This window comes from Hemibagrus wyckioides, linkage group LG22, assembly GCF_019097595.1.
Source record: "Hemibagrus wyckioides isolate EC202008001 linkage group LG22, SWU_Hwy_1.0, whole genome shotgun sequence".
Taxonomy (NCBI): Eukaryota; Metazoa; Chordata; class Actinopteri; order Siluriformes; family Bagridae; genus Hemibagrus; species Hemibagrus wyckioides.
This window is the reverse complement of record NC_080731.1, coordinates 14,150,976-14,176,995: the sequence shown is the minus strand read 5'-3', so window position 1 is coordinate 14,176,995 and position 26,020 is coordinate 14,150,976. Positions and strand designations below refer to the sequence as shown.

At 38.2% G+C, this 26,020-nt stretch overlaps 1 protein-coding gene and 1 long non-coding RNA gene across 4 annotated transcripts; one reads left to right on the top strand and one right to left on the bottom strand.

Moving 5' to 3' along the window:
• Positions 1-4,663: 4,663 nt before the first annotated feature.
• On the bottom strand, positions 4,664-11,727 carry nr2f1a (nuclear receptor subfamily 2, group F, member 1a). The gene is made up of 3 exons (XM_058374428.1): positions 10,440-11,727; positions 8,646-9,173; positions 4,664-5,764 (listed from the first exon to the last, which is right to left on the bottom strand). The coding sequence occupies exons 1-3, from the start codon at positions 10,870-10,872 to the stop codon at positions 5,490-5,492; spliced, it is 1,236 nt and encodes a 411-aa protein (XP_058230411.1). The 5' UTR covers positions 10,873-11,727; the 3' UTR covers positions 4,664-5,489.
• Positions 11,728-11,965: 238 nt separating this feature from the next.
• Positions 11,966-20,795, top strand: LOC131343053 (uncharacterized). 3 transcript variants are annotated; one of them, XR_009203099.1, is made up of 3 exons: positions 11,966-12,474; positions 13,223-13,392; positions 18,300-20,795. It is a non-coding gene; the product is annotated as an uncharacterized LOC131343053 (long non-coding RNA). The 3 variants fall into 3 exon arrangements; XR_009203098.1 differs by lacking the exon at positions 11,966-12,474 and adding an exon at positions 12,497-13,150; XR_009203097.1 differs by lacking the exon at positions 11,966-12,474 and having other exon boundaries at positions 12,483-13,392.
• The last annotated feature ends 5,225 nt before the right edge of the window (positions 20,796-26,020 follow it).

The window sequence follows — 26,020 nt, the reverse complement described above, 5'->3', positions numbered from 1 at the left end:
TCTCTCTCTCTCTCTCTCTCTCTCCTACCCAAACACGGGAGCGCGCAGACTCACTGCTCACTACAGGCGCGCGCACAAAAAAAGTCCCTGGTCACACACGCGCACGTTTAAGGGGGACAAATGAAAACAAATTTCTTACTTTCTCCATATGAGCTCCGTGTAAGGCTTCATGTGTCCTTCTTGTCCACTTTTTGGTCGTGCACGTTGGGAAGAGGGCTGTCCAAGGCGTCCGAGGCGTCGTTTTCTAATTAATGCTTTTCTGGAGCTTGTCCTTATATACCCAAATGGTTTGACTGAAGTGAAGTGCAGATTGAGACATATTGAGCCCCCTTTAAGGGGGGATCATTTCATGTGGGAGGTTGGACGCAAAGTTTGGACTCGTGACTGGCATTCCGGAGAGACGTGCATAATTTAAACCAACAAAGCAAGACAGAGACGGGTCTGAGGGTGGGAGGAGAAAAAACTTGGAAAGAACTCACTCAGTGATAAACAGCTGTCAGTGCTGGACAAGATTTCAGTTGTATATTCCCAAAGTACAAATTGTCACGAGTACCAAGAAAAACTTCTCAAATCTGTTGCATTTATCTAATGATTCCGTGGAGTGGCTATTAATTTAAAAACTAAATAATGTGCATTTTCTTATTCTTATGTTTTTACAAATAGTTGTAGCTACTTTTGGTGTGCTAATATTAAAAATAAAAAAAAAAATGATAACGTGATTAAAACTGTCTACTTAATAATTTAATTTTTACTTTTATTTTATTTATTTATTTTTAATTATTATTTTTCGCGAAACCTGCATCAATTTTCCTTTTTGGACTTTAGGTTTTTGGCTCAAGATCTACAGGATTGTAGCTAATATAAATAGTGTATTTAGTTATGAATTATAATTATAATTATAATTTACAATTATAATGTCGGTAGGTATTAACACTGTCTGATACAAGTTGTCATTATTTGTCTAAATACATTGTTGATCTGTTAATATGTGAGGAGTGAGTGCCATTAAGAAGCTGCCTACATGTGTTCGCTGAAATGATGGCTAACACTAGAAAAGAAAATGCATGGTGTTGAGTTAGATATCTCTTTCAGTTGTCAGTGGTGGTCCATGGGTATGGAATGCTAATAAGAGAAGCCCCCCTCCTTCTCCTCTTCCTCCTCCTCCTCCACCACCACCTCCTCCTCTTCGTCCGTGTCGTCTCATTCCCTTTCTCTCAGTTGGCAGAAGGGATCGATAACTGACCCGATGCTTTGGACACTGCTTTATTTATCTGGCCAGGCAATGATATTATCAGCCTTGAACGTTATATACAGCAAACGTCTTCCTAAATCAACACAAAGGGATCGCTTACACAGCGATCTGTGCTTCTCGCCTGTTTCCCTCACACCATGCAGGCCCGACCACACACACACACACACACACACAGACACGCACACACCCTTATGTTACATTCACAACTGGGGACATTTTATATCCTGTTGTGTTGGATGTGATCCATGACTTACAGCTTACTGGGGAGTTCTTTGGACATGGATTTAGGCAGAAATATTAATAGTACACTCCTAGGGAGGGAAAAGGTCAAATCTAGAACCTTTAATGTTTCTTTGGTTGTCCTTCTGGTGGAATCTTCCAAAGTTCTATGCAGAACCCAACAAGAAATATTTCCTATACCAGAACAGGTTCCAAACTATAACCTTTTTTTTAAGGAAGCTAAGGACCCTCTGCTATTACAAATTATTAATGCATGTAATATCTGATGTATTAAAAAGTTCACAAAATACTTAAAGACATATGTATGATATGATTTTCTTTCACAATGCGTTTATTAACATGCTAGACAGACAGACAGACAGACAGACAGACAGACAGATAGATAGATAGATAGATAGATAGATAGATAGATAGATAGATAGATAGATAGATAGATAGATAGATAGATAGATAGATAGATAAAAATAGATAGATTGATATATAGGATCTTAGACTCTGTTTGTTTTTCCAATTACATAACGTTGTTAACTTTAATTGGTTGATTTAAGTAGTTTAACGTTTAGAGTAACAGTATAGCTTTCAAATGTTTCACCTCAAACTTTTAAGAGCCTTTTCATAGCATAGGTTTTCCACATTTTACCTAAAAGCTTGACAAATCATAACCCATAAACTATAATCAAACAACCAGAAAGTATCAGATAAACATCCTCTCAACCAAGCGCAACTGAGCTAATATAAATGACGGACTTATCCTCGAGAGACCATTTGTTTTTTGTCGGAACAACAGTTCTTTCAATGCAATTGCAGGCATAATAATAATAATAATAATAATAATAATAATAATAATAATAATGAAGGTTTATCGCAAACATTAAAAAATGTTCAGACGAATCTGATTCTTCTGATAAATGTAGGCTATGTGATATGTTGCCTTTATGGATAGGTCTAGTATTGTTAGATAGCTACATATAAGATAAATACAAATTAAAGCTGTTCTTTATAGCATAGAGTCTAACAAATATGAAAGGGTACGATTTTACTTTAGAATGCAGGTTTCTGCTCATTGCTTTGGTCAGTGGTGTATTCGAGGCATTATGCATACCTAACAATAAAACAGTGTTACACTTGCATTCCCTATCATATATATATATATATATATATATATATATATATATATATATATATATATATATATATATATATATATATATATATATATATATATATATATATATATATATATATATATATTTAGATGTAAATATTATTTAAGCAGTATAATGATGGCCAAATCAGACAACGTGTGTGTATGATTATTTGGATGAATAATTATAAACATAGTCAATTTACATGCTTTATTTGTTCATACAAAAGCTCCCGTGTGTTTCTGCTCTCGTTCCTGATAGCGACTCGGCGACTATTTTCAATTCAAAAACCCTCAACTTGAGAAACATTGAAGACCAAGAGCAGTCAAAGAGCTATTGTCTCGGGTCCTTTGGGGTAATCAATCAAAAAAAAAAACCGTCTGGGCTCTACGTGGTCTTAGCACAGTTTCAATTCAGTCTCTTTGCAATAGCTGTTCAGATGGGAGCAAAATAACCTACGTGATCAAAGCTTCGTTTAATAAAATTGTATTTGTCTAATTGTCCTGCCATAACAATTAGACGGCATAATTCACCATTCAGTAGTAACGCATCTGAGACAAAATTACAAAGCTCTTCTTAAAAATCCAACACATGGTACGAAATCCGTCACCACAATTGCCCACATCTCTGCCAAGGCTCGCAAGGAGAAATAAAACCCAAACTTTGCGCCTCTTGCTCTTGAACTCTACACCACAAATCGTCTATGAGGGAGCTTGAAGCCAATCGGTGAGATGGATGAAAACCACACTGGTCAACGGTGGCTGGCAGGTTCTCACGGAAAACAATCTTGATTCATAATTAGTGCGTGAGCAAAACACACATTATTCTCTTTCTTTGAGAAACCCATCATTCAGTAGAATGCAACTGAGAACCAAACATGAGACCACGCTCCTTCCAAAAGTTCATCTCCTAAAGCCACACCAGACAAATCCATTAATACTGAGCAGTGACTTCAGGCCTGCAGGAGAAAAACCACGCATCATTTAAAGCCAAAAATCTTGATAACTGGAGTGCAGATGTGTGCGAATGTGCGAGGGACCGTCGTGAAAAACAAGCAGGTTTCTCTCCTATAGTCTTGCTCAATGATATGAGTCTGAACACGAATTTCTCACCGTCTTTGTACAATACATCACATTTAGTGTTCCTATCGACCGGTTTACACGCAGCAGTGTACATTTCCCAGATTGATCACGCATAACTGAAACATCCGTAGCCCTACAACAAAATAACATTAGTATGTGGTTTTGGGGGAGATTTTTCTCTTTCTCATCTGCCGTGACAGGCAGGCCTGGTGTCTTTATTTCTATCGAAGGCTTTTATTCTCTCTCTCTCTCTCTCTCTCTCTCTCTCTCTCTCTCGATTTTAAGCAACCCTTCAATCCAGCCTGGGAAAAATATTAAACATTAATGTGCTGAAGCAGGCATAGATCTTTGAACCAGTCGGCAACGACGTCACACAACTCCTATGCTGCACACACAAGTGTGGAGTCTCGTGCTAATATAGAGCTAAAAACCAAGCAAAAGTCTGCACAGAATAGAAAATGGACCCCAAGTATAATCGTGCGGTTGCATTTGTAACAAGTCTCATTCATCTCATAAAAAATGGACAAAACCCTCATTACAAACTTGCAGCTGGGGCAATTATTCCAAAGTATTACAAAAAATGCTTCATGTCGTGTAGTGTAATTAGGCACATATGTGTGTATACTGTTCTTTAGTTAAGCAAACGTCTAATACGAAGAATTTTGCAATGTAATAATAATAATAATAATAATAATAATAATAATAATAATAATAATAATACGCCGGAAAGCAGCCATCAACGTGATATCTAAATAACATGAACCACATGAAATCTGCTCAGAGTGAGCCATGGTTGCCTATTTCTTTTTTTTAATAGTATAGTCACCATCACACAACTTCATCAAGCGACCCTTCTGCACAAACATATCATGGATTGAGCAAAATGGAAGCAACAACCAATAAAAAAGAAACAACGAAAATATCAAGACAAAACAAACAAAATGTATTTTGAAAATGATATATTAAAAGTGCTTTTAATTTTCCATGTCTTTCCTCTTTGCCTGATGATTGACTCAACACACGCACTCACACACACGACCAAGGCGTCCTCTCCTTCAATTGTCCATGAGGTCAGGTTTGCCGCAGTTGCATGTCCATAGAGCATCAATTGGGGGGAAAGTTCAACCATCAGTGATATTGTCATAGCGATTAGACTGTTTCTTATTTGTCTAAAATTTTCTTTATTTTTTTATGTTTTAAATTGTCACTTCAATTTTAATTCTTGGAGAACATAGCTTCAACAACATATATCGCACTCAGTATAAGAAGCAAAATGTTATATCAAAATCATTAGTAGAGAATCACAGAAAAAACTGGTTTAGAACCAGAAAAAATACAAAACAGAGATACACAGACACAGGACATTTCTTATAATTGCTTGGGAACGTTACTTTCCCGCTAAGTTTTGATTCATTTTTACTGCGCATATGATGTTCTTCAATTTATCTGTACGTATTTTGTTTTTGATTTTTCTGTTTTTTTTCTTACAAAAAAAGGAAAATAAAGACTAGTATTTTACAAAAATGGAGAGTGTTCTTGACGATGACGATGGATTTACATAAGAGTTAAGTCCAGGGCTTTTATCTTTGTACATTACGTATTCCATTTCGGTCCAACAACAACAAAAAAAAAAGAAAGTCTTCCAATGTGATCAGAAACGAGGTCCTCTAATATATATATAGATATAGATATAGTCTTCTTGAAAGGAGGGTTGTAGAGTTTTGGTCCTTTAGTCTCTCGCTTTTTTATTGTTTCGCACGCTCGCTGGGATCATTGAATGGACATGTAGGGCCAGTTGAAGCTGCTCCCGGATAGCAACATATCCCTGATGAGGGTTTCAATTGGAGTTTTACCTACCAAGCGAACGAAGAACAGCTGCTCGATGACGGATGAGGATACGGTACGCAGTGAGGGCAGTCGCAGCAGCAGCTTGCCGAAGCGACTCGGCTGGTTCGGGTACTGGCTCCTCACGTACTCCTCCAGAGCGCACTGAGACTTCTCCTGCAGGCTCTCAATGTGGGCCGCATCCGACAGGCCGCAAGCGTCTGAGCGCACGAAACAACATAAAAATAGTAAGAAGAAGAAGAAGAAGAAAAAGATTGGGTTATTATTTAGCATCGGCGCTGTTATTGACAAAAGAAAGCCCAACCCAAGCCCATCATGCATCATGAGTGTGTCTGTCATATAAATAAACAACACGGCTGCGCAATTCCCCAAGAGTTGCCTGCACAGTATAGAACATCCCACACTCTTAAATCAAACCAAACAAAGACTTGTGTATCTTTATCAGTGTGTCAGTGTTAAAGCTCGATTTTACGGCCTAATGGAGAACATGGAAGCAGGCGGCTATGTTTTGTATAAAATTATGGAAATATCTTAGCCACATATTTTTTGAAAGACACAGACTCTGGTAATAACTGAAATTACGAGCTAATTACTTTCCAGATGCTATAGAGTCATTTATTTCCTATTTACTTGTGCTCTGCTGTGGATGGGGGAGCAGGCAAAGGCGAAATCGCTGAAGACAAATTTATTACAATGGTTTTAGTCGATTAGACATTCAAATTTATGTAAAAACAGGTAAACCTCATAACACGAAAACAAATATATTTTCTGTCCTGAAAGATCCCTATCCCTGCCTTAGTCACTTAACATTATGGTTACATGATAAAAAATAAATAAATAAACCTTACGTGACCTGTTAAATTCGGTTAAGCAACGACCGACATAATGTACACAATCCAACAAGGCCAATTAGTACGTAGTATGACAATATGGCGGCTGAACAAAAGAGATTTTGCATGCTCTTGATTTCTAAATGAAAGTATTGTATTGTACAGGCAAGGCATGCCACCTACAGCATTACCGAGATTGATCCTAATTACACTGGACTTCGGTTCATTACTATGACCTTTTACACTTTTGAACTGGGAAGTTCGGTCTAAAATCTCTGATTAATGAAACCTCAAGCTCAGGCAGCCTGAACAAATATCATGACTGTGGGTCTACAGTGTGCAATTAATCGAAAGACTTAAGTGCAAGAGCGCATTTGTTTAGAATTTATGGTTTGAACTTAGAAAGACTCCACACACACACACAGACCTACTGGTGAACATATAACACTTTCTTCTATTAGAGAAAATACGACAATTCGGAATGAACACTGAATAGCTGTGCATTACATTATCTAAATTGCGGATTATGACAAGCCAAGGGAACATTAGGTTACCTTTTACAAACTGACATTTAACTATTGACTCGTGTTGTTTCCTTAGGTTCGGGTTTAAGATGGGATAAATAGAGATACACTCTAACTCGACCCAGTTTATGCTTTTTACACTGTGAACGTTTGTTGCACGATCCGGGCACAAAATCTTGGACCCCATGAAGAGCATTACTGTGCCAGAATGGTAACTAATGGTAACTAAGATTCAGGCTGACGTCATTACTAGAGAGACTAAAGTTGAACACAGACTTAATAGTATACCTGGTATATAGGCCTATATAAATCTTGGTGGAAAATCCCTAAATAAATAAATAAAAAAAAAAATAATAATAAAAAAATAAATAAATATAAAAGCAAACAACAGTAACACTGCCTGCTATTGGAAATTATGTCAAGCTACACAATGCCCTAAGACCCAGGCCCTGTTAAACTGTAAAACTTAGCGTCATTCATAACATTTTAGAAATAAGCGCGATGACAGTAGAAATAATAGTGGCACTCAATAAAATGAAAATTTTTATCAACTACTCTATGTCAAAGACACTAAACGACAGTTTAGCTAAATGCACGGAAGGAATATTTCCTCTGTGTGCCCGCTTTGGCCGACAATCAAAACATCATTTGCAAAAAGAAAAAACAAACGACTCCAGCTTCTTACTTGGTGTTTACCGTTACATTTTATGCATTATTAAGAGCACCATTGTATGTTCAGTGCTCGGTTCTGTGACCAAAATCAAAATCTATTTTGATCAATTATAAGACACGCATAATGCATCACGAAAACAATTAAGAGCCTCACTTCTGGCAATATATATATATATATATATATATATATATATATATATATATATATATATATATATATATATATATATATATATATATAAATATATATCCAAATTTTCTTTAAAAAATCACCTTTAAAAATAATTCCTCAGTTACGTTTTAAAATAATATCATATAAAGAGATCACAAAATATCATTTTATAAATTTAAAGATATTTTAATAAACATAAACGGAATGTAAGTGAATTGTTTCGCATAAATTATCACATCTTGGGTGTAGTAATGGTGAATTTTTAAACTAGCAACATATTCACTAAAACACTGTTTTTGTCTACACCTGTTCATTAGACTATGAATTTCACGTTTTTTTTTTCATTTTTAAATATGGACGTCTGTGAACGTGAATTTCTGAACAGTGAGAACAAAATATTCACATCCTGAATAAGCAATCGATATACAGAAAATATTAAGAAAAAATACAAGTATATCCTTAAAATGCGACCAAATGTATTATTTCATGTGCTTTTGTGCAAAACACTTATGAAAAGAAACATTTTTTAATTTTTCAAGATGTAGCCTATATTACTGTTTTTTTTATTTTGCTTTACGATCGCATGGGTGTTATATATTATGTACCTAATTCTAATCCGCCTGTAAAATCCTCTTCCTTCACTACAGCCAGCTATTTAAAATTTTTACAATTAAAAAAATACTTCGAATTAATTTCTAGTGCCGGTTGTACAACGTGCATTCATGCACTCAGATTTATGTGCAAAATAAAAACTGCTCTCAAAAGCTCAAGACAGTAGTAGCGCCTTCCTACAAACCTACATGGCCTCGTAGGCCTTGTTTTGTCCAGCACAAACACTCTTCCCCTCTCTCTGCCCTTCGCGTATGCAGGCCTCATCACTCACCTGACGTGAAGAGCACGATGGCTTTGATGCAGCTGTACTCGGCCGAGTCGACATGTAGGGCCTTGAGCTTCTCGACCTGCTCCTGGAAGATGCGAATGTGATCCATGAAGGCCACGACGCGGTCGGCGGACATAGGCGACGCGTGCAGGCCGGCGGCGGCAAGCAACGGCGCCACGTGCAGCGGCATGGAGCACTGCGCCGCGTTTAGCACGAACAACTCGCTCCATGTGAGTCTGAGAAGTGACACCTGGTCGGTGATCTGCAGGTCAGGAAAGAAAGGGATGTTCCGCGCCCATTCCACGGCACTGAAGAGGAGGCGAGCCGCCAACTCGCAGATGTTCTCGATCCCCATGATATTATTGGGCTGCATGCACTGGCTGCCGTACCGGGACGTGGGGTAAGGCTCGGCACGCAGCAGTAGCGAGATGTATCCGGAGAGGTAACAGTGACCGTTCAGAGGGTCCCCGTTGGTGAGCGCGTACTGGCCTGGGTTCGGCTGGGTTGGAGGCATCCTTCCTCGCTGAACCGCTGACGAAAAGAGAGAGAAAGAGAGGAAATGTGCATCCAGAACTGAGAAACATCATTTGTGTGGAAGCTTGTTTATTAAAAAAAAACAGCCTACCTCTATCTGTATTTACAACTCACATATGGTAAGTGTTCTGGGGTGTATTTACTGCAGCATTAGTTTATAAAACAAAATTCTAGTATTTTTTAACTTATAACTTGGGATGTATCTGAAGTCTTCTTAGGTTCAAATATAGCCTCAGCTACGATTATAAATATTAATGTTGATTTTTGCATTTATGCCCATGCACAAAGCTAAACGTTACCTCCCATACACACACACACGGACGCAAAACACGGCGACAAACTGATATTTAATGCAATATTTATATGACTGATTGTTAGCCTTGATGATTAAGCCATAGCTTTTAAAGTCACTGCTCATATCTTATTCCGCACTAATATAGCCTACTCTATAGCACTTCTATAGTCTCAATACACTGTAAAAAATATAAGCAAATAAAATAATAATAAAAATATATATGTATATTGGAATTATAACAAAACATTGCATGTGTGAGATAAACTGCCTGAATTAGCTTAGCTATAGACCGAGGGCAAATAGCCTGTTATGTTTCCCATCTGAAATAATTTCAGATTTAAATCACCAAATTTACCATTAGCGAGAAAGTAGACTAAATCGGACAAAAATACATTTGTTGTACAGTACAAAGACGTTTAACTCAAGTTGATACCGCTTTGTTCAAATGCTTGAGACTGGGACAGGCCTCTAAATACACACAGACATACATACACACACACACACACACACACACACACTACAACTTCCTTCAGTAATAATGCAAACCGCGCTCTCTATGCACATGAGTTAGTAGGCCTCTATAAATTCGTGTGTATATATACAATCACTACACCATACTAACTTCTACTAGAACACACACTCCAACACTTAAGACTTAAACAAGACACTTTTCATCTCTTGTAATTGACTGACTTGAAATGGAGGCATCTAGCCTATGGGCTAAGCTGCGTGATATTACACTGAGTAAACAAAATGCTTTCTGTTTGTAGCATGCCTATCTAGCCGTTGTGCATGCGTGACAGATGTGTTTTGGTTCTTCTGACACTCTTTAGCAGACAATCAAAATAAAAAAAAAAAATAAAATCTGCAATTGTGCTGCGTGCAATTTTTTTTTACACAACAGGGTTCTATAAGACAGTCTGGTGAATCTGACATGGTGTTCTGAATTAAGAAAAATATATATTCACCTTCGCGCCGCATGCCCACTTTTAAGCACTTCTTGAGCCGACAGTATTGGCACTGATTGCGATGGTGCTGGTCAATAGGACAGTTCCTGTTGGCACGGCACGTATACGTTAAGTTCCTCCGGACACTCCGCTTGAAGAAACTTTTGCATCCCTCGCAGGTGAACTGGCCATAGTGCTTGCCGCTCGATTTGTCTCCGCAAACCACGCACTCGATGTGCTGCTGGCTCTGGCCTGAGTTCTGGCTGCTCTTGTCTCCGGCCGTGCCTGGGGTGGACGGCGCTCCCGGCTGGCTGGGTGTCTGCGGGGTGTGCGGTGCCGCCGACGCCGCCTGCTGCTGCTCCCTCGCCGGCTGCGCTGCGGGGTTCGGGCCGCTCGCCGCTCCTCCGGCCACGTCTTCCTGCGGATCGCGCCAAACGCTAACTACCATTGCCATATCTCGGGCCCGAAAAGTGCTTTCAAGCGAACCGGTCGCTCGGACGTCGGAGCTTGCAAAGGGGAGAATCGCGGACGGAAACGGCAGCGCGGAAGTCAAGCCGGAGCGGTCAATCTCATAGGAAGAAAAAGAACAACAAGAAGAAAAAACAGCAAAAACCTAAAACAATCGATGCATTCAAAACAGCATGCGAAGAGTCGCAGAAAAAAGGCACCCGATTAGGATATGCAGTTATCGGGAGGCCAGTTCCAAGGTAGCTCGCAGTCAGCCATTCGGGAGCCCCGGTCGCGTAGAGAAAGCGAAGCCAGACGTAACGGAAATCAGTTTTTTTTCTTAAAATATCTTAATAAATATTCTTCACATTGACGGCGAAATAAAAAATGTAAAAAACTCGCTGGTGGCTCCGAGATCCAAAGTGCGGTGCGAAATAAATTCCCTTCTTTTTTCCCTTCTCCGCTCCTTTCTCCGTCTTCGTGGTTGGAGAGAAGGAAACACTGAAGAGCGGAATTCTCTATCTATGTTCATGAATAAAGCTCATCTGGTCCAGCAGAAAAACAACGTCGCCCGAGAGCCTATTGCAGTTTCACCTCTCCAGTCGGAACGGAGCGAGGATAAAGAGAGAGAGAGAGAAAAAAAACAACTAATAGAATATGCAAGAAGCAGGAGACCCCAGCAAAAATGAATGCGTTTTAACGGGAGGACCAGTGGAGCAGCGTTTCCGAAACGGAGATCTGCGCGAATGTCTGTATATAGTGAACTTTGACACTACTATTGAAACTGACACGTTTCTATGGAGATCGCTGCGCCTTATATGGTGCTCGTGTCAAGGAGCCAAGAGAGGGGCTGCTGGCAACTGATAATCAAAGGCGACTGACTGGTCAGAACCCTGCATGGAGGGGGGAGAGAGAAAATGGGAGGCTAAGGTTAGCCAAGCCTCCTTCACTCCATTGGTTAGAGTCCTCGCTCCTTGCTACCTACGACTGGGGGGTGGGGGGGAGGGGGGATCGAGTGAGGGAGAGAGAGAGAGAGAGAGAGAGGGTGGGGGGAGTCTGACAAGCGCGATTTCCATTGCGCTCGCCCCTGCGCCGCTATTTACTTTGAAACCCGATTAGAATGGACCGTCTATTGTCGCTAAAGAGGAAGAAACCCCGGTTAGACCGGGTGAAAAGCTAAGGGCGAGCAGAACGCATGTGAAATAAATAGTGGCGCGGGGTGAAAGGGGCTCAAGTCGAACCCCTGAAAGTTTGGGACGCTTTGTTCAAATCTGTAGTCTTAATTAGGCTACGAATGTAGGCTGTCCCGATATGTGAACGTTATTCATCCAGCAAACATTTCATCGCTTAATGACTCCCATCACCAAATGCTCGAAATCACAGCCATCCGATAATCAACAATAAAATTCACACAGTCGTCGTGTAGTTCTCAATGAACTGTGCAAAAGACGAAGTAAAAGTACTGGCATGCGCGCGAGCTGCTGCCAGTTTGGCCGCTGTAACCGCGTCTATATAATGGGATGCGATATCATGATGGAGAGAGGGAATAAAATTGAGGTCGATAGCTTAGACACAGAGGGCGAAGCCTAATGTTTTGACACTTAAAAAGGTGATTCTGAATGTTATTGTTTACCAATGTTGTTTTATTGATCCAGTAAGGGCGGAAGTTCCTGCTGTAATTGCAAAGCAAACCGGCTTTTTGTGCATGAATACTGAAGCTTGCGCTTCACTACAGGCTTTACAGGCTTATAATGTCTGGATCGGGCTGCCATCTAGCGTACAGTAGCTAGACAATTACAGGGAAACAGGAGTGAATAATTTATTGTTAGCGGGCATTTCTCAAAAGATTACTTAGGGATTTTTTTAAATAGCATTAATGAAAATTGCTTTATTTATGTATTTTCTTTTAAAAAGCACCGGGTGCATTTTCTGGCAACTCAGATCAACGCTATTGCCTTGGGTAAAATAAGTTATTCAGAACATTTGGCATAAGTTCGAAATGAGCGATTATTAGTTTGGAAGAATTATTTTAAAATATTTTGTTTATCTGATTTATATTGTGTAAATAGCAGTATTTAGATCATACTATATATAGAACCTCATGTAAACGCGTATACCGACAAATTACAGCGAAACACTATTTCGGAAGTTAGACATTAAAGAGGATCAAAACCTCGCGACGCGGCTGTTTTGGTCAAAGAGTGTTTGCGCCGAGTTTCCCTTCGTCTCTTCTGTAAGCGTTCCGCAAACGCACCGCGCTGCCCTCTGTCCTCTGGAAAAAAAAGGTGAAACGAACGGGATTAAATCAGACAAAGGGCAAACTTCTGTAAGTGTATCATCAAGATTTTACTCGACAGACTAGGAAGAGAGCGAGGGAGAGGCAAGAGAGAGGGAGAGGGGCAGCGAATGGGAACACAAGGCGAAGGCAGGGAAACAGCGAGCGAGAGGAAGAGAAGAGGGAGAAGTGGACACCGCTGCACAGAGACGCCGCTACACTGCAACACCGTGCCTTGAACTCCGCTCCTAGGTAAGTAAATCCAATCCTTCATACACCGCATCATCGACTACACCTGAGTCGCAAATTCGCTTAATCGCCGTCTCGCTATTAAGACTATGAACATGTATCGGAGTCTGAACCTGACGTCTCATGTGCAGGTGAAAGCTGCGAACTGATAGCTGTTCCGTGCGCATCTATTGATCAGTCAAGGCTTGCTTTTTCCCCATGCCCTTAACTTTATTTACTTATTTTAATCCATTTACAGCGAGCTTGATTAAACGTCTAAGCGCAAAAACACTTTTTGAAACTCTCACCTGTGCCCGTTTGACCACATAATGAGCAGATCAATAGCAATGTGTTTGCCTACGCGGTAATGTCAACGGATTAAAAGCACAATTAAACGATCGAGTTATCCAGCTGAAGGAATAGCTGAGGAAACAGCAAGTTTGCGAGGATGTGGCTTAGTAATACACTTTGGTGTTGCGTTTAGGGCAATTAGCCTACATATGTATTTTTAAACTCATATCGTTTAGGAAAAAGCAGACTGATGGCCAATAATTTCAGGCATTTTCAATATTTTTACTGCTCAGTTGATAGACTTAGATGGTTATATGTATGTATAAATAAATATGTGACCTAAACCTGAGTAAGTGGCTGAAAAAGAAACAACGGCAGAAAGTAACTCAATATAGACTATTATTAATAAAATCAAATATTTATTGCGCTTGAATATTGCAACAGATATAATGTAGTTTTTGACGACTGCATGTTGAAGTAATTGTATTTGATTAGCAGATAAAAATTAAAAGAGTTTTGATAACCCCGTCAGGATCATGAAACAAATGATAATTTTAGTGCTCTTATTTAAAATAAGGCACCAGTGGGATGTTTTTGCACGTGCACCGTTTTGTCTGTGTATTTATTAAAATGCTGATTTAAACAAACAAAAACATGTATAAATAAATAAATAAATAAATAAATAAATTAACAAATAAATAAACAAACAAACAAATAAATAAAGATTCTCAGAACTTAAACTGGTTACTTGTTATTACTAGTTACAGTGTTAAACTAAATTGGTATTCTTTATAAATCTTATTCTTTATGAAAAAATACACACGTACACATTCTTGCTTCAGCATGTCATCTAAATTCATTACCTCTTTAGGAAGAACTGTTAAAGTAATAAAATGCCACATTTGATTGTGACCTCCTACTAAGTGGACACGAAAGTAAATATACTTTGCTACTTTCCTCACTGAGTTAAAGCTCTTTAAGGGCACAGCAGATGCTAGACACTTTAAAGTAGTAAAATAAGTATATATATTTTGAGTTCTAATAAACTTCTCAACATTATTTTTCTTTCATGCCAACAGTGTTATATTCATATATACACCAGACCCCCCTCACTTCCCCCCAGATAAACAAGACAAAATAATAATAAAACAATAAAACGCACACTTAAGAAAAATCTTGTTTGCTATGATTTGCATCGTCATATATTTTTCTTATTCATTTAGGCCACAACCCTAGATATGAAGAGAGTGACTAAACACCTTAAACATTTTTGATATATCATCAATAAAATAAAATAAAATAAAATAAACATAATTTATAATACTACATGCACATTGATAACAGAACACTAAAATGACTACTTATATTACAGATTATTGATATAGGTATTATTAAACATACTCAAGACATGCACATTTCTGAATATGCATAAAGAAAAATATATTATATTGATTATATAGAGATGAATTAAAATGACTATATAATATTTATTGATCAAAATATAGAACACAATATATATATATATATATATATATATATATATATATATATATATATATATATATATATATATATGTATATATATATATATATATATATATATATATATATATATATATATATATATATAATTGAGATGCCATTTATAGGAAAAAAACACTTTTCTGATTAAATCACGGAGTATGGATCAAAATATCAATAATCAATATATCATAAACAATAGCCTAATGATTCGTCCTTTTTACTGCAAATAAACGTAGGACGCTTGCGCCAATTATTCGGAGGCTTCTCTACGCTGCTTTTTCCCTGAACAGCCGTTGGAGGGGTTTTGTCGCCTTGAGTAGTTTGGAGCTGAAAGGGAAGAGGAGGGGGCTTTTGTCCGATTTGATCCCCTAACTATTTGAGGAGCTCAGATTGGTGTGAAAGGGACGAAAAGGTCACTCGAAATCGCCTTTTATCCGCTGCCGTTTTCTCTATGGATCAGCAACTTTCAATGGACATCATCTAATCGCTCTTAATGGAACGCATAGTCGTGAGAGATGAGCAAAATATCTTACACTGTCTTAGACTTCACCACACTTAAGAGTGCAGCGGTCAGTCTATTTTATAGCAAATAGTCCAATGGTTGTTTATTATTATTATTATTTTTTTTTTTCAAAAAGAAAGAAATGATAACCCACAATGATTACAAGCAGAAAGTGCAATTAGTTCAGCCGTAAGCAAAAAGAATCAATTTGTGAAATTATTCAGTGATGTTTTAGAGTAAACGCATCAGAGGCGATCAGATGGTAGCTAAGGACAGTTTCAAGAAATAATGTAAGTGCGAGTAGGGACTCAGTATGAATAAAACCATGAATAAATAAATAAATAAACAAACAAACAGATAAATAAATAAATAAATAAATAAATAAATAAATAAATAAATTCCGCAATCTTTTGTATCATTAAAAAAACTAATCCCATAAACAAAATGCAACTCTTAACTCTTACACAAGACTTATAAAATATAATAGGTTATATACCTCACTGCAATTTATAAACAGCGGCCATAAACATATTTTGCATTCCTCACAGGATAGTGACGTTTTTTGCTCTACCCTCGATTTTTGCTGTACTAACGTCTTGCACTAACTAGCTTAATGGTGTTCTTAAACTTTGACCTATTTGTACTAGCGTGAGGAATTAATAATAATAACAATAATAATATTTTTTGAGACTGCATAGCACTTCTAATAACTCTGGATAATGGCGTATGCTATGCTAAATGCATGGGTACATCTTTCAGACGTTCAAAACGCAAAGTGGAAGATGATTTATTTATTTATAAAACTAACTTGTGGCAGGAGCGCCTGGTGAGATCGCCTGTCAGTTTTCTGCTGGAGGTAATAGCTTTATTGTGCACAAACCATCATCTATTTAGAGCACATGTGCTAATTGCGTTGGACGCACTCAGAGACTGAGATCATAGAAATTCACTCAGAGTTAAAAAACAAGCCTGGACCCACAGCAAATTAGACTATGTTACACCTCTGAGGTTCACTGACAAAAAAAAAAAGAGAGTAGGAAACAAAACCAAGGACACATGTGCACCAGACTACGCGATGTGAACATGGAACTTGTTTGTAGATAAAACTTTGAGACATGGACAGGATGCGTGAGTTTCGCCATGGGATAGTAAGTAGCAAATGCTTTGATGGGACGTTTTGAGGACGTTTTTTGACAGAAAAATAGGTTTCACAACTCAATTTTTGCATATCCAGACTAAAGGAAAGCATTCATTATTTATTTCTGTAATAATCACGTAAAGCGCTGAACTGAACAGGATATTAGAGTCTAAAACCTATCCGTGGTTTGTCATTTATTGTTATGTTGTTCTAATAATGTCAGGACAGAGCGAAGGGAAAAGTGTTGGAAGTCAGCGAGCAGAAATTACTGTAAGTATATTTGTGATGGTTTAACTGCAAAATCCGCGCAAGATCGTAAGCGCATGTTTCTACTGTGTTGATCAATTAAAAACGGTTGGGGAAAGCTGTAAGAGAGGACTGAGCTAGAGAAAAGCGCTCTATCTGGTGAGACAGAGCACATCTCCATAATGGTGGACTTAAACCAACACTCAGCAGGCACTTAATTGGAATTTGGTCTGTCTAAGCCAGCCTTCATTTTTAAAACTAAAAAAAAAAGATGAGCAGTTTTAAACTGAACACAATGTAGGAAGGAAAAAAAGTGTTTTATCCCACTGCCTACACAGAGCATAGTTTATAATTAGAATTACTTATAACACACACACACACACACACACACTTGGTGAGGAGTTGAAAGTAAGTTGTGGCATGTTTGAAAACGTTATGTAGGCATATAAATGGCAATCATATATAAAATGCACTCACTGCAATGAAGAATATTCTCATTATTATTAGTAGTATTAATAGAGTATTTAAACATCATTTAGAAAATGAATGTGCCTTTAGGTTTTGCAGTACTTACCTAGAGAGGGAGCAGTGTTGGGGATTTTGGGCTAGCATTGGATGTGTGTCTGTGGTGGTGCACTAAGGCGCTGCCAAATGCATGAGGGTAGAAAATGCCTTGTTTCTTTGTTTTTAAACCCGGCGTAGCAGAGAAGAATTAGGAAGTGTGTCCTGATACTTGATGGAAGCAGGAATCCTCAGAAATAACATTTAGCCACTGTACCTTTGAGGGATTTGGAAAAAAGAGCACGCATACTTTAACCCAACAAAAACAACAATATGAAAATAATCACTGCTTTCTTAAAGTAGGTGGTTCATGGAAATTGTACTTTTTTTTCTTTAAGTGACAGCTATATTTCACATATGATTCATATTATAAATTAATCCTATATTATAAATTGGTGCATTAAAAATGTAAAAAATTCAGATTCAGAAATAGACAATCACAACATTTGTCAATTTTTGAATCTGGGTTTTTTTTTTACATGCTTGAATCAATTAAAATATTATTGATTAAAAAAATCTTTAGTGTGTGTTCATGTGTGTGTGTGTGTGTGTGTGTGTGTGTGTGCGCGTGTGTGAGTGTGTGTGTGTATGTGTGTGTGTGTGTGTGTGTGATGAATAGCACACATAACTATTTATGTGTGTTAATAAGTTGTCCTGATTTCCTGACAGGTTTGGCTAACAATGAAACTTGAGCAGCTGCAGGTATGTCTATACACACATGCCCACACACACTGCAATAATATCATAATAATATCAGCAACATAATACCACTGTTTATGCAGTATAGGAGATTTTTTTGCCAAGGGGCTGCTATATTTCTCATCCATTTCTTCAATGCGAGCGTTAATTTTCACCTGGCGACTTATATAGAAGAGCGTAATTGAATTACATTAAAGTATTGTCTGCTGTATAACATTTCTGTGTGTATTTAAATTGTATTTTGTGAGTTTATGTATAACGACACAATGTTACTGCACTGATTAAAAAAAAAAAAGGCAGCCTATGTTCTTGACAGGTGGGCCCATCTCGCTGCTCTTGCATTGGTCTTAACCACTGAATGTCTACGGATTGAGAGGAGCAGTTGAGAATGTCGGTTTTCCATCTTTGTCCATCTTGTCAATATTTGAGTGAAATCGTCCCTCATCATTACTGCCATGCTGAAATGTCATTTTTTGACAAAGCACTTGACTAAGTGTGGGCTTTTGGACACACTTTCTGTCATTCTTCGCATCTGGCGGGCAGATGATGGAATTTGTTCATGAAAGCATGTGTGTCCACCCATACGTTCTGTTCCTGCCTCTCATTTCAGCATGTTCTTCAGCATGAATATGGAAAGCTGTGGTCACATGGCTTAATGACAGCTCTGTTAGTTGCCGCCTGTCTCTTATGAAAATGCACCGACCTCATTAACACAATCAATAGCTATGACTGTAATTGTTTATAAAGATAACATGAACTCAAGAATGCTTGCTTAGACATACATTAAATATGTTGTAATGGGAATAATTGTAAATATTTTGTGTGAGTCACTGCTTTGTAAAAGCTCTACTTGTGCTCTCTTAATGTTCTGTTTTATCTGTCTGCCATCTCAGACATTCTTCCAGCAGTGTATATGCGGAGGTCATAAAATTGGAGCTCGGAGTGGATTGATAAAATGGCAGACAGTGGAAGAGTTCACACACATTCAGAAAAATGTAAAATATTGAGCCTTTAACAGTTCTTTCCTCCAAGGGAACCATTAAAAAGAAACTCTTTTGGAACAGTTTGAAACTCCTTTGCTATCCTATGACTAAAACCTTTCGGAGGCCGAGAACCATATTAATAACCAGTAAAGACACACACACTGAAAAACAAACACAGGAAGTGCTATGCCTACATCTCTGTTTATGCTCTGTCCTTCTCTTACACTGTACAATGTGTGTGTCCTCTTTCACCTCTCTCTATCAGCTCTATCAGATCTGAGGAGGAAAGAATGCAGCAGTCATTCCTAAACACACACATTCCTCTAGGCTAGCTTTATAATATCCCAGTCTGAAACATGCATCACAACTTTAATTTCATGTGAAATAAAAAAAAGAAAATGCACAAAATGTATTCACAGTTGTGTTTTCCTCAGGCTTCCTGCGTTATATTGGGAAATGTGTTATTAAATGTATTAAGTGTCTTGAATACTTGTGTAGAGACACATAAACTATGTAAACTATATACATAAACAACTATAATGTAACTATGATCTATGATGTAAATACTGACCATGTGTATACTGTTCCAGCTGGATTTACACTGCTCAGTACATATATATATATATATATATATATATATATATATATATATATATATATGAAGTAGACAAGTGTATACTGACATCATGTCTGTCTCATGTGAAACAGGAGAAGGTAATTTTTCTGTTACTGATTCTATCTGTATGTACATAACAACTCTGGGAATGTTTTTTTCTGTCTAGTGTCTGTGTAGTCTTAGGTAGAAATGCCTATAATATAGTAACTGTATTCAGCAGTAACTTGAATCATTTTCCTAAAGGCAAAAGAAAGTCAACACTATAAAGAAAAAATAGATAGAAAAAACAATAGAATTTAAAAAAAGCAAAAGAAAGCAAGTAAGAATAAAGATAAATGAACTCAGCCACATCTTTTATTATCCTAATCATGACTGCACAGTATGTGGCTGCTAAATATCTCCTCATATTCCAAAATGATAATTGGCTTACTTAATGTTCACTGTTATCATTTGATGCTAATGTCATGTCTGACAGAGCATCGAGGTTGGTCCCTTGTTGTGTCCTGCACTTTTCCTTCTAGGTATTTGCGATTCACCCATGCCAGCGTGAACAAAAGCTGTGCCTCTTCATCTATCAGAGCATGGTTAAAGGTAAGTGGCACCCCCTATTAGGATGACAAGGAAATTAATGTGTGTCCCCTGGTTCTGTATTACTTATTTATAGGTTAACACCTTTTCCTTGCTTTGGGCATGTCTGTAACAATTTTTGAGAGCACAGGTGAACACCATATACACCTGAGACACAACTGGCATGAAAGCAGATATACAGTGTATTGTTAATCTCTAAAATATGACTGAGTCTTTGGTGCAGGTGTACAGGAGGAAACATCATGTATTTGAATGAAATAAATTGACCACATGCATGTACATCTTGTCGTTTCCTTTTTTCCCCCTCATTTCTGGAGTCTCCCTTTGTCTGATATCACATGGTTTATCGAGGGCATTATTGTGTACAGCCCTCAAAGGACCAAGATGCTTCCCTTTGCGGATCACGTGGCCAGATCATGTGTGTAGTTATGAATTTCTTATTGGCTGGCAACAATGTGGTATGTATTACTGGATTTTTTTATTGGGTGGGGTGGGGTGTCTATGGGCATAACCTTTGTATAGGAGCATAGCTAAGCTTTTAACCATTTGTGGTGCTGAGGGGACCACAGCCCTAATTTTGTGGGTGATGACACCTGCCCTTTTCAGCAGGCTGCAGGAGAAGCCATGGGAATGCTCGCATGCAACAGAGGGTCTGAATATTGGAACAATGTGCATGAATGTGCTGCCACATGAACAATGCAACACCACATGGTGAGGTGATGGTGGGTGGAAAAGAGATCGCTGTTTTCAATGCCCACCCCCACTGTGATTCCCCTCTCTCTTTCTCTTTCTCCTCCTGTATTCTGCTCCTCTTTAGTGGACCTTCCTATAAATCTTTCCTGTCATACCTGTTTTTTGTGCAGTGTGAATAAGTAAACAGCAAATCCCAATGTCCTGCCTTTATGAGGACACAGCCCAGTAGACACAAGACTTACAGGATACAGGATTATGGCCTGTATCATGCAGTAGCTGTATTTATAATCTGTCTTTCATCCCTCTGTGTTCACACACAGGACTATGGGGTTGCAGCTGTGTGGCAGCTGCCTTTACTGTGTGTCTAGCCTTGTATGTCTGTGTGTGTGTGTGTGTATGTGTATGTGTTGTGCCAGAGTGTGTTGTGCGAGCCCTGTCCCTCGGGGCTTTCTCCCTGAGCCCAGACTCTCTGATTCGGTGTGTAAAAGCGCCTCTGAATGATGGATTACAGTGTCACCGCAGCCTGCGAAGGATTAATTTGTTTCATTGATTTCTCTTTAGGCAGAAAGCCAGCGTTTGCCGCTTCCCACCTCCTTCCCGGAGACTCCCAGCCGTAATAGACGGTAATGGCCTAAGACAAATCAACCCGTTTCTTGTAAAAATAGCAGCAAATAACCCCTGACTTTATGTCAGGAGCAGAAGTGGAGAGGCGCTGGATTCTGAAGGCCTCACAATGAGCATGAACCTCATGAGAAGGCTTGGGCTGTGTCCGAACAAAGCACTAAGCCTGGAATACTTACAGTTTTCAACTCAAGATGGATCGGTAATGATCGTCTGTCTGACTTCTCAGGTTAATCCTGGTTTTCCATCTCATGATGACTCAGACAAGCAGCTACTCTGTCTTTTACTGTGGTCTAAAATTTACTAAGCGATATTCACTTGTATTAGGTATTTCACTCTCTGTAAACTTAATAGAGCTCTGAGAGTGTCATATGGCACAAATCCCTGTGAATGGAGGTCTACGTATGAGTGGGCTGCCTGGAAGGATGTGGTTGCTGTGTGGCAGACCTGGGCAAAGGATCAGAGTGTTTGTAATGCTCTGGCCAGGGTTCCCCATGTGCTCCCTCAGGGACCAGGAAACACACACACACACACTCAAGTCTGACTCCAAGTACAATTACAAACCATACATTATTTGTTGCAATCTAACACATTTAAAAATAATTCAAAAATAAATTTATAAAAATAAATAAATAAATACATTTTGCATCATAGATGAATACAACATCATTAAATAATAATAATAATAATTTATGTAAGGTTTAATGTTTAGTACACACTATTTAAATAATTTAAAAACAGTTTGTGTTTTTATTTATTTTTTGCTGGTAAAAATCACAACAGACATTATTTTATTGACTTATAGTACTTATAGTTATAAGTTGATGTGATTGATCATTTGGATCAAATTGGATTTAATCTAAACTTCACTAACCCACTGTGAACTGTGTTCAGGAATAAAAAGCTCTATGGCTAATGGAGTAATAGGCACCATGTTTTTGTACACTTTCAAAGAGGCTAATATTTGAAGTGCTGGATTGTAGTTGTGGAATATATTTTACAGTATATGGGTCCCTAAGCTTTGCAATATTATTTGTAAATAAATATGTACCACATTTACATGCTACATATATTGTAAATTCCATGTTAAACTTTGCAAACAAATGGCATTTGTTCACAGAAAAAAAACCCAAATGTATGGTCAAATGTATGAAAACTAAGCCTGAGTCAATTCTTCCTTCAATCCAGCAATTCCTGTTTTCCTCTGATGGACCGAAGTCCTTCAGCTCAGATGTGTTGGAGGATCAGGTAATCTCAAACATGATATTGCTAGCTGCTGGCTTCTCTCTCACCAGGCTGCTGCTGTCAAGTGCTGTGTTCCACTCAGGAAAAACAATGGTTCTCAGGGGTTCTTACATCCTTAAGTGGCTCCAGAAAAGGTTAGTCGTCAGGTAATTGTCCAGCTCTGGTCGGCTTATCTTAATCACAGTGCTTGAGCTGCAGCCCAAGCCTCTGTTATGAAAAAGCTAGTATTGTTAAAGGGAGGGGCAGCCAGGCAAGGGGTTTACTTTTCCTTTCCCCTTTCTTTTTCTAGCCTCGAATGCTAAAATAGTTTGAATGCAATTCACAAGGAATAGCTGAACAGCTGCAATACTGGAAACTAGAAAAACAATTCTAAAGGTGAAAATGCTACAAGAAATATAATGGGATCCAAGTGAAACAAGCAAGGTGTGCGAAAAAAAAAAAAGATTTTGTCATGTTTTGTTATGTACATTGTTGCCACGCTGAGAGAAACTGTTTCATGGGAGCGACTGAAGGCTTTGATGCATCAGCTGCTATGTCACTGCTAAAGAGAGATAAGATGCATACACCATCCATAAAATGATGTTCACTTCTTACACAATCATTCTTTGTGGTTGACAATGTTTCAAATAAACTGAGACAACTTGCTAAAGGCTATGAATTCTCTGCATTATTATTCACACACACATTATTCATATTTGGTTTGTTGGAATATACTGTATTTTACAAACACTATATATGGAAAATAGTTATATAGGAACAATCTGTTCAGTATAAATTACCACTGTAAACTGGTTTCATTCTTTTTATAAGAAATATTAAGAGTTAGAGTGATGTACTCAGATTTCTTACTATATATATCTCAACTGCCCCTCTAGCTCTAAACTCAATTGTTTGTAACTTGTCAGAGAAGGTTGATTTGTTTAAATTCATAGAAATTTGCATTTATTAGATTCCTTTGCAAATTAGATATAAACAAAAAACTTGCCTCATGCTTACGTACACACAAACATCAATCTTTATGTTCTTTTAAATGTAACCTTGACATAACCATCTGATCTTCTGTTTGGTAGTCGTTGATAGGAGCCACTTTGTTCTGCTGCATGTCGAAGGTCGAGAGAGAGCTATAAAAAATTGCCAGACTCTATCAATAACGCTGATGCTCAGACCCATACTGTATAGAGCTGCAGGTCAAACTGATCGTCTCAGTGGACGCATCTGCTATAAGGTCTGACCTAGGGGCCAAAAGGTTACTGGACGAGCTCCTTTTTCCATCCCCTCATATGTTCATTTGATGGCAGCCATGGCAATTATTAAAGTATACTTTAGTCAAGTCTAATGGACCTGGGGCAAAGAGCAAAGCCTTTAAACTGGGGGCCAAAGTCAAAGGTTAGCACGGCTATACGACCGACTGAAGAGTGAAATGAAATTCAAAGGGAACTAGACAGAGAAAAATTCCTAGAGTTGAAGATGTACACACTGATTCTACACATAACTGCATCTTATCTGCACCATCTGGAATTTTTCACTTAAGCTAATGTCTCATATGACTATATGATAATGATGATAAAGACATTCGCATGCACATACAGTCGAGACTTTGTTGTCTAAATTTCCCTAGTCTTTTAATAGCTATAAAATATGAATGGTCAAGGTCAGGAGGGTCACTCAGCGTTTAATGTGGGCGCCACTGCCACAAGCAAAGGTTAAAGTGGAACTACATGGTGCCAGAGAGAGGACGACAAGATGAGTCCTATTTATGCAGCCTAGCAGGAGTGATTTATGAGGAGAGATAAAAGGAGTGATGGGTGGAAAACGCTCTCTTTTTCAAATGCCATCAGCTTCTGTAAATTCACTGCTTACTTATTCCATATCCATCACCCTGTCACAGGGAATCTCCACTCTATTCCTTTTGATTCAATTACTAAGGAACAGCAGACTGGTAACGTTTTAACATGTTAATGTTTTCTGTATGTGAGAACTTTGCTCATGGCACCTTTTTGAGACTGCTGATGTAGAAACAAAATACAGAAAGCTTAGGATTTTATGCTTTGCACATATGAGTAGACCTATATATTATCACAAAATATTCAAATTGAATTATGTGTTAAAGAAAGCCGCACTGCTTTAGCATAGAAAATCTATCCTCAAGACACTGTGGAAATCCCCCTGTATTCCATTCCTCAAAGTGAAAGGAATGAGGAGTTTTCCTTGCTGTTTCAATCAGACATGACTCTACTGACTCTAACATGACTCTGCTGTTCATCACACACACCTGGCCACACACCAAGATCATGTTATTGCATACTTAGTGGGCATAAACATTTAAACAATTATTACTCTGAATAAAATCAATGCTTAGGGATTATACAGTAAAAGAAGAGGAAATTCTTACATGCCTGCCAAAAAATGGCCTTGGTGTTCTAGTCAGAACTGGGACGTGTTGTCACTGAACAGCAAGGCCAAGAACATTTGTGAGCATTCGGCCCTTAAATCTGAAAACCATTCTGCAATCCTTCTGTAACGGCACCCTGGTGGCTAAGACCCTGGCTAAGGAAAAAAAAGAGTGAACAATCTTTGTTTGAACTGTTGGCCAAGAAGGAAACATGGTCTAGTGCAGCACATTTTAACCCGAGTCAAAAGAGCTATTTTCCTTCCCTTCAATAGTAATAAATTTAGTTTTTTCCTTTTTGTTCTGCTGTTATTTTTGTCTAGGAAAGATCAAAGAGCAGGGATCCAGAAAATTGTACACACAAGGACATATTACACAGCCGTGTAAAAAGTCTTTTAGTGACAAAAATAACAGTCAACAAATTTTATTTCAATACATCTTCACCCGCTTTCTCATTCACTATCTATTCGTAGTGGCATGCCCCCCTGTCATATTAATCTCTATTCATATTTACCATGGGACATTTGAACCACATCATCCTCCATTGGGGGAATGT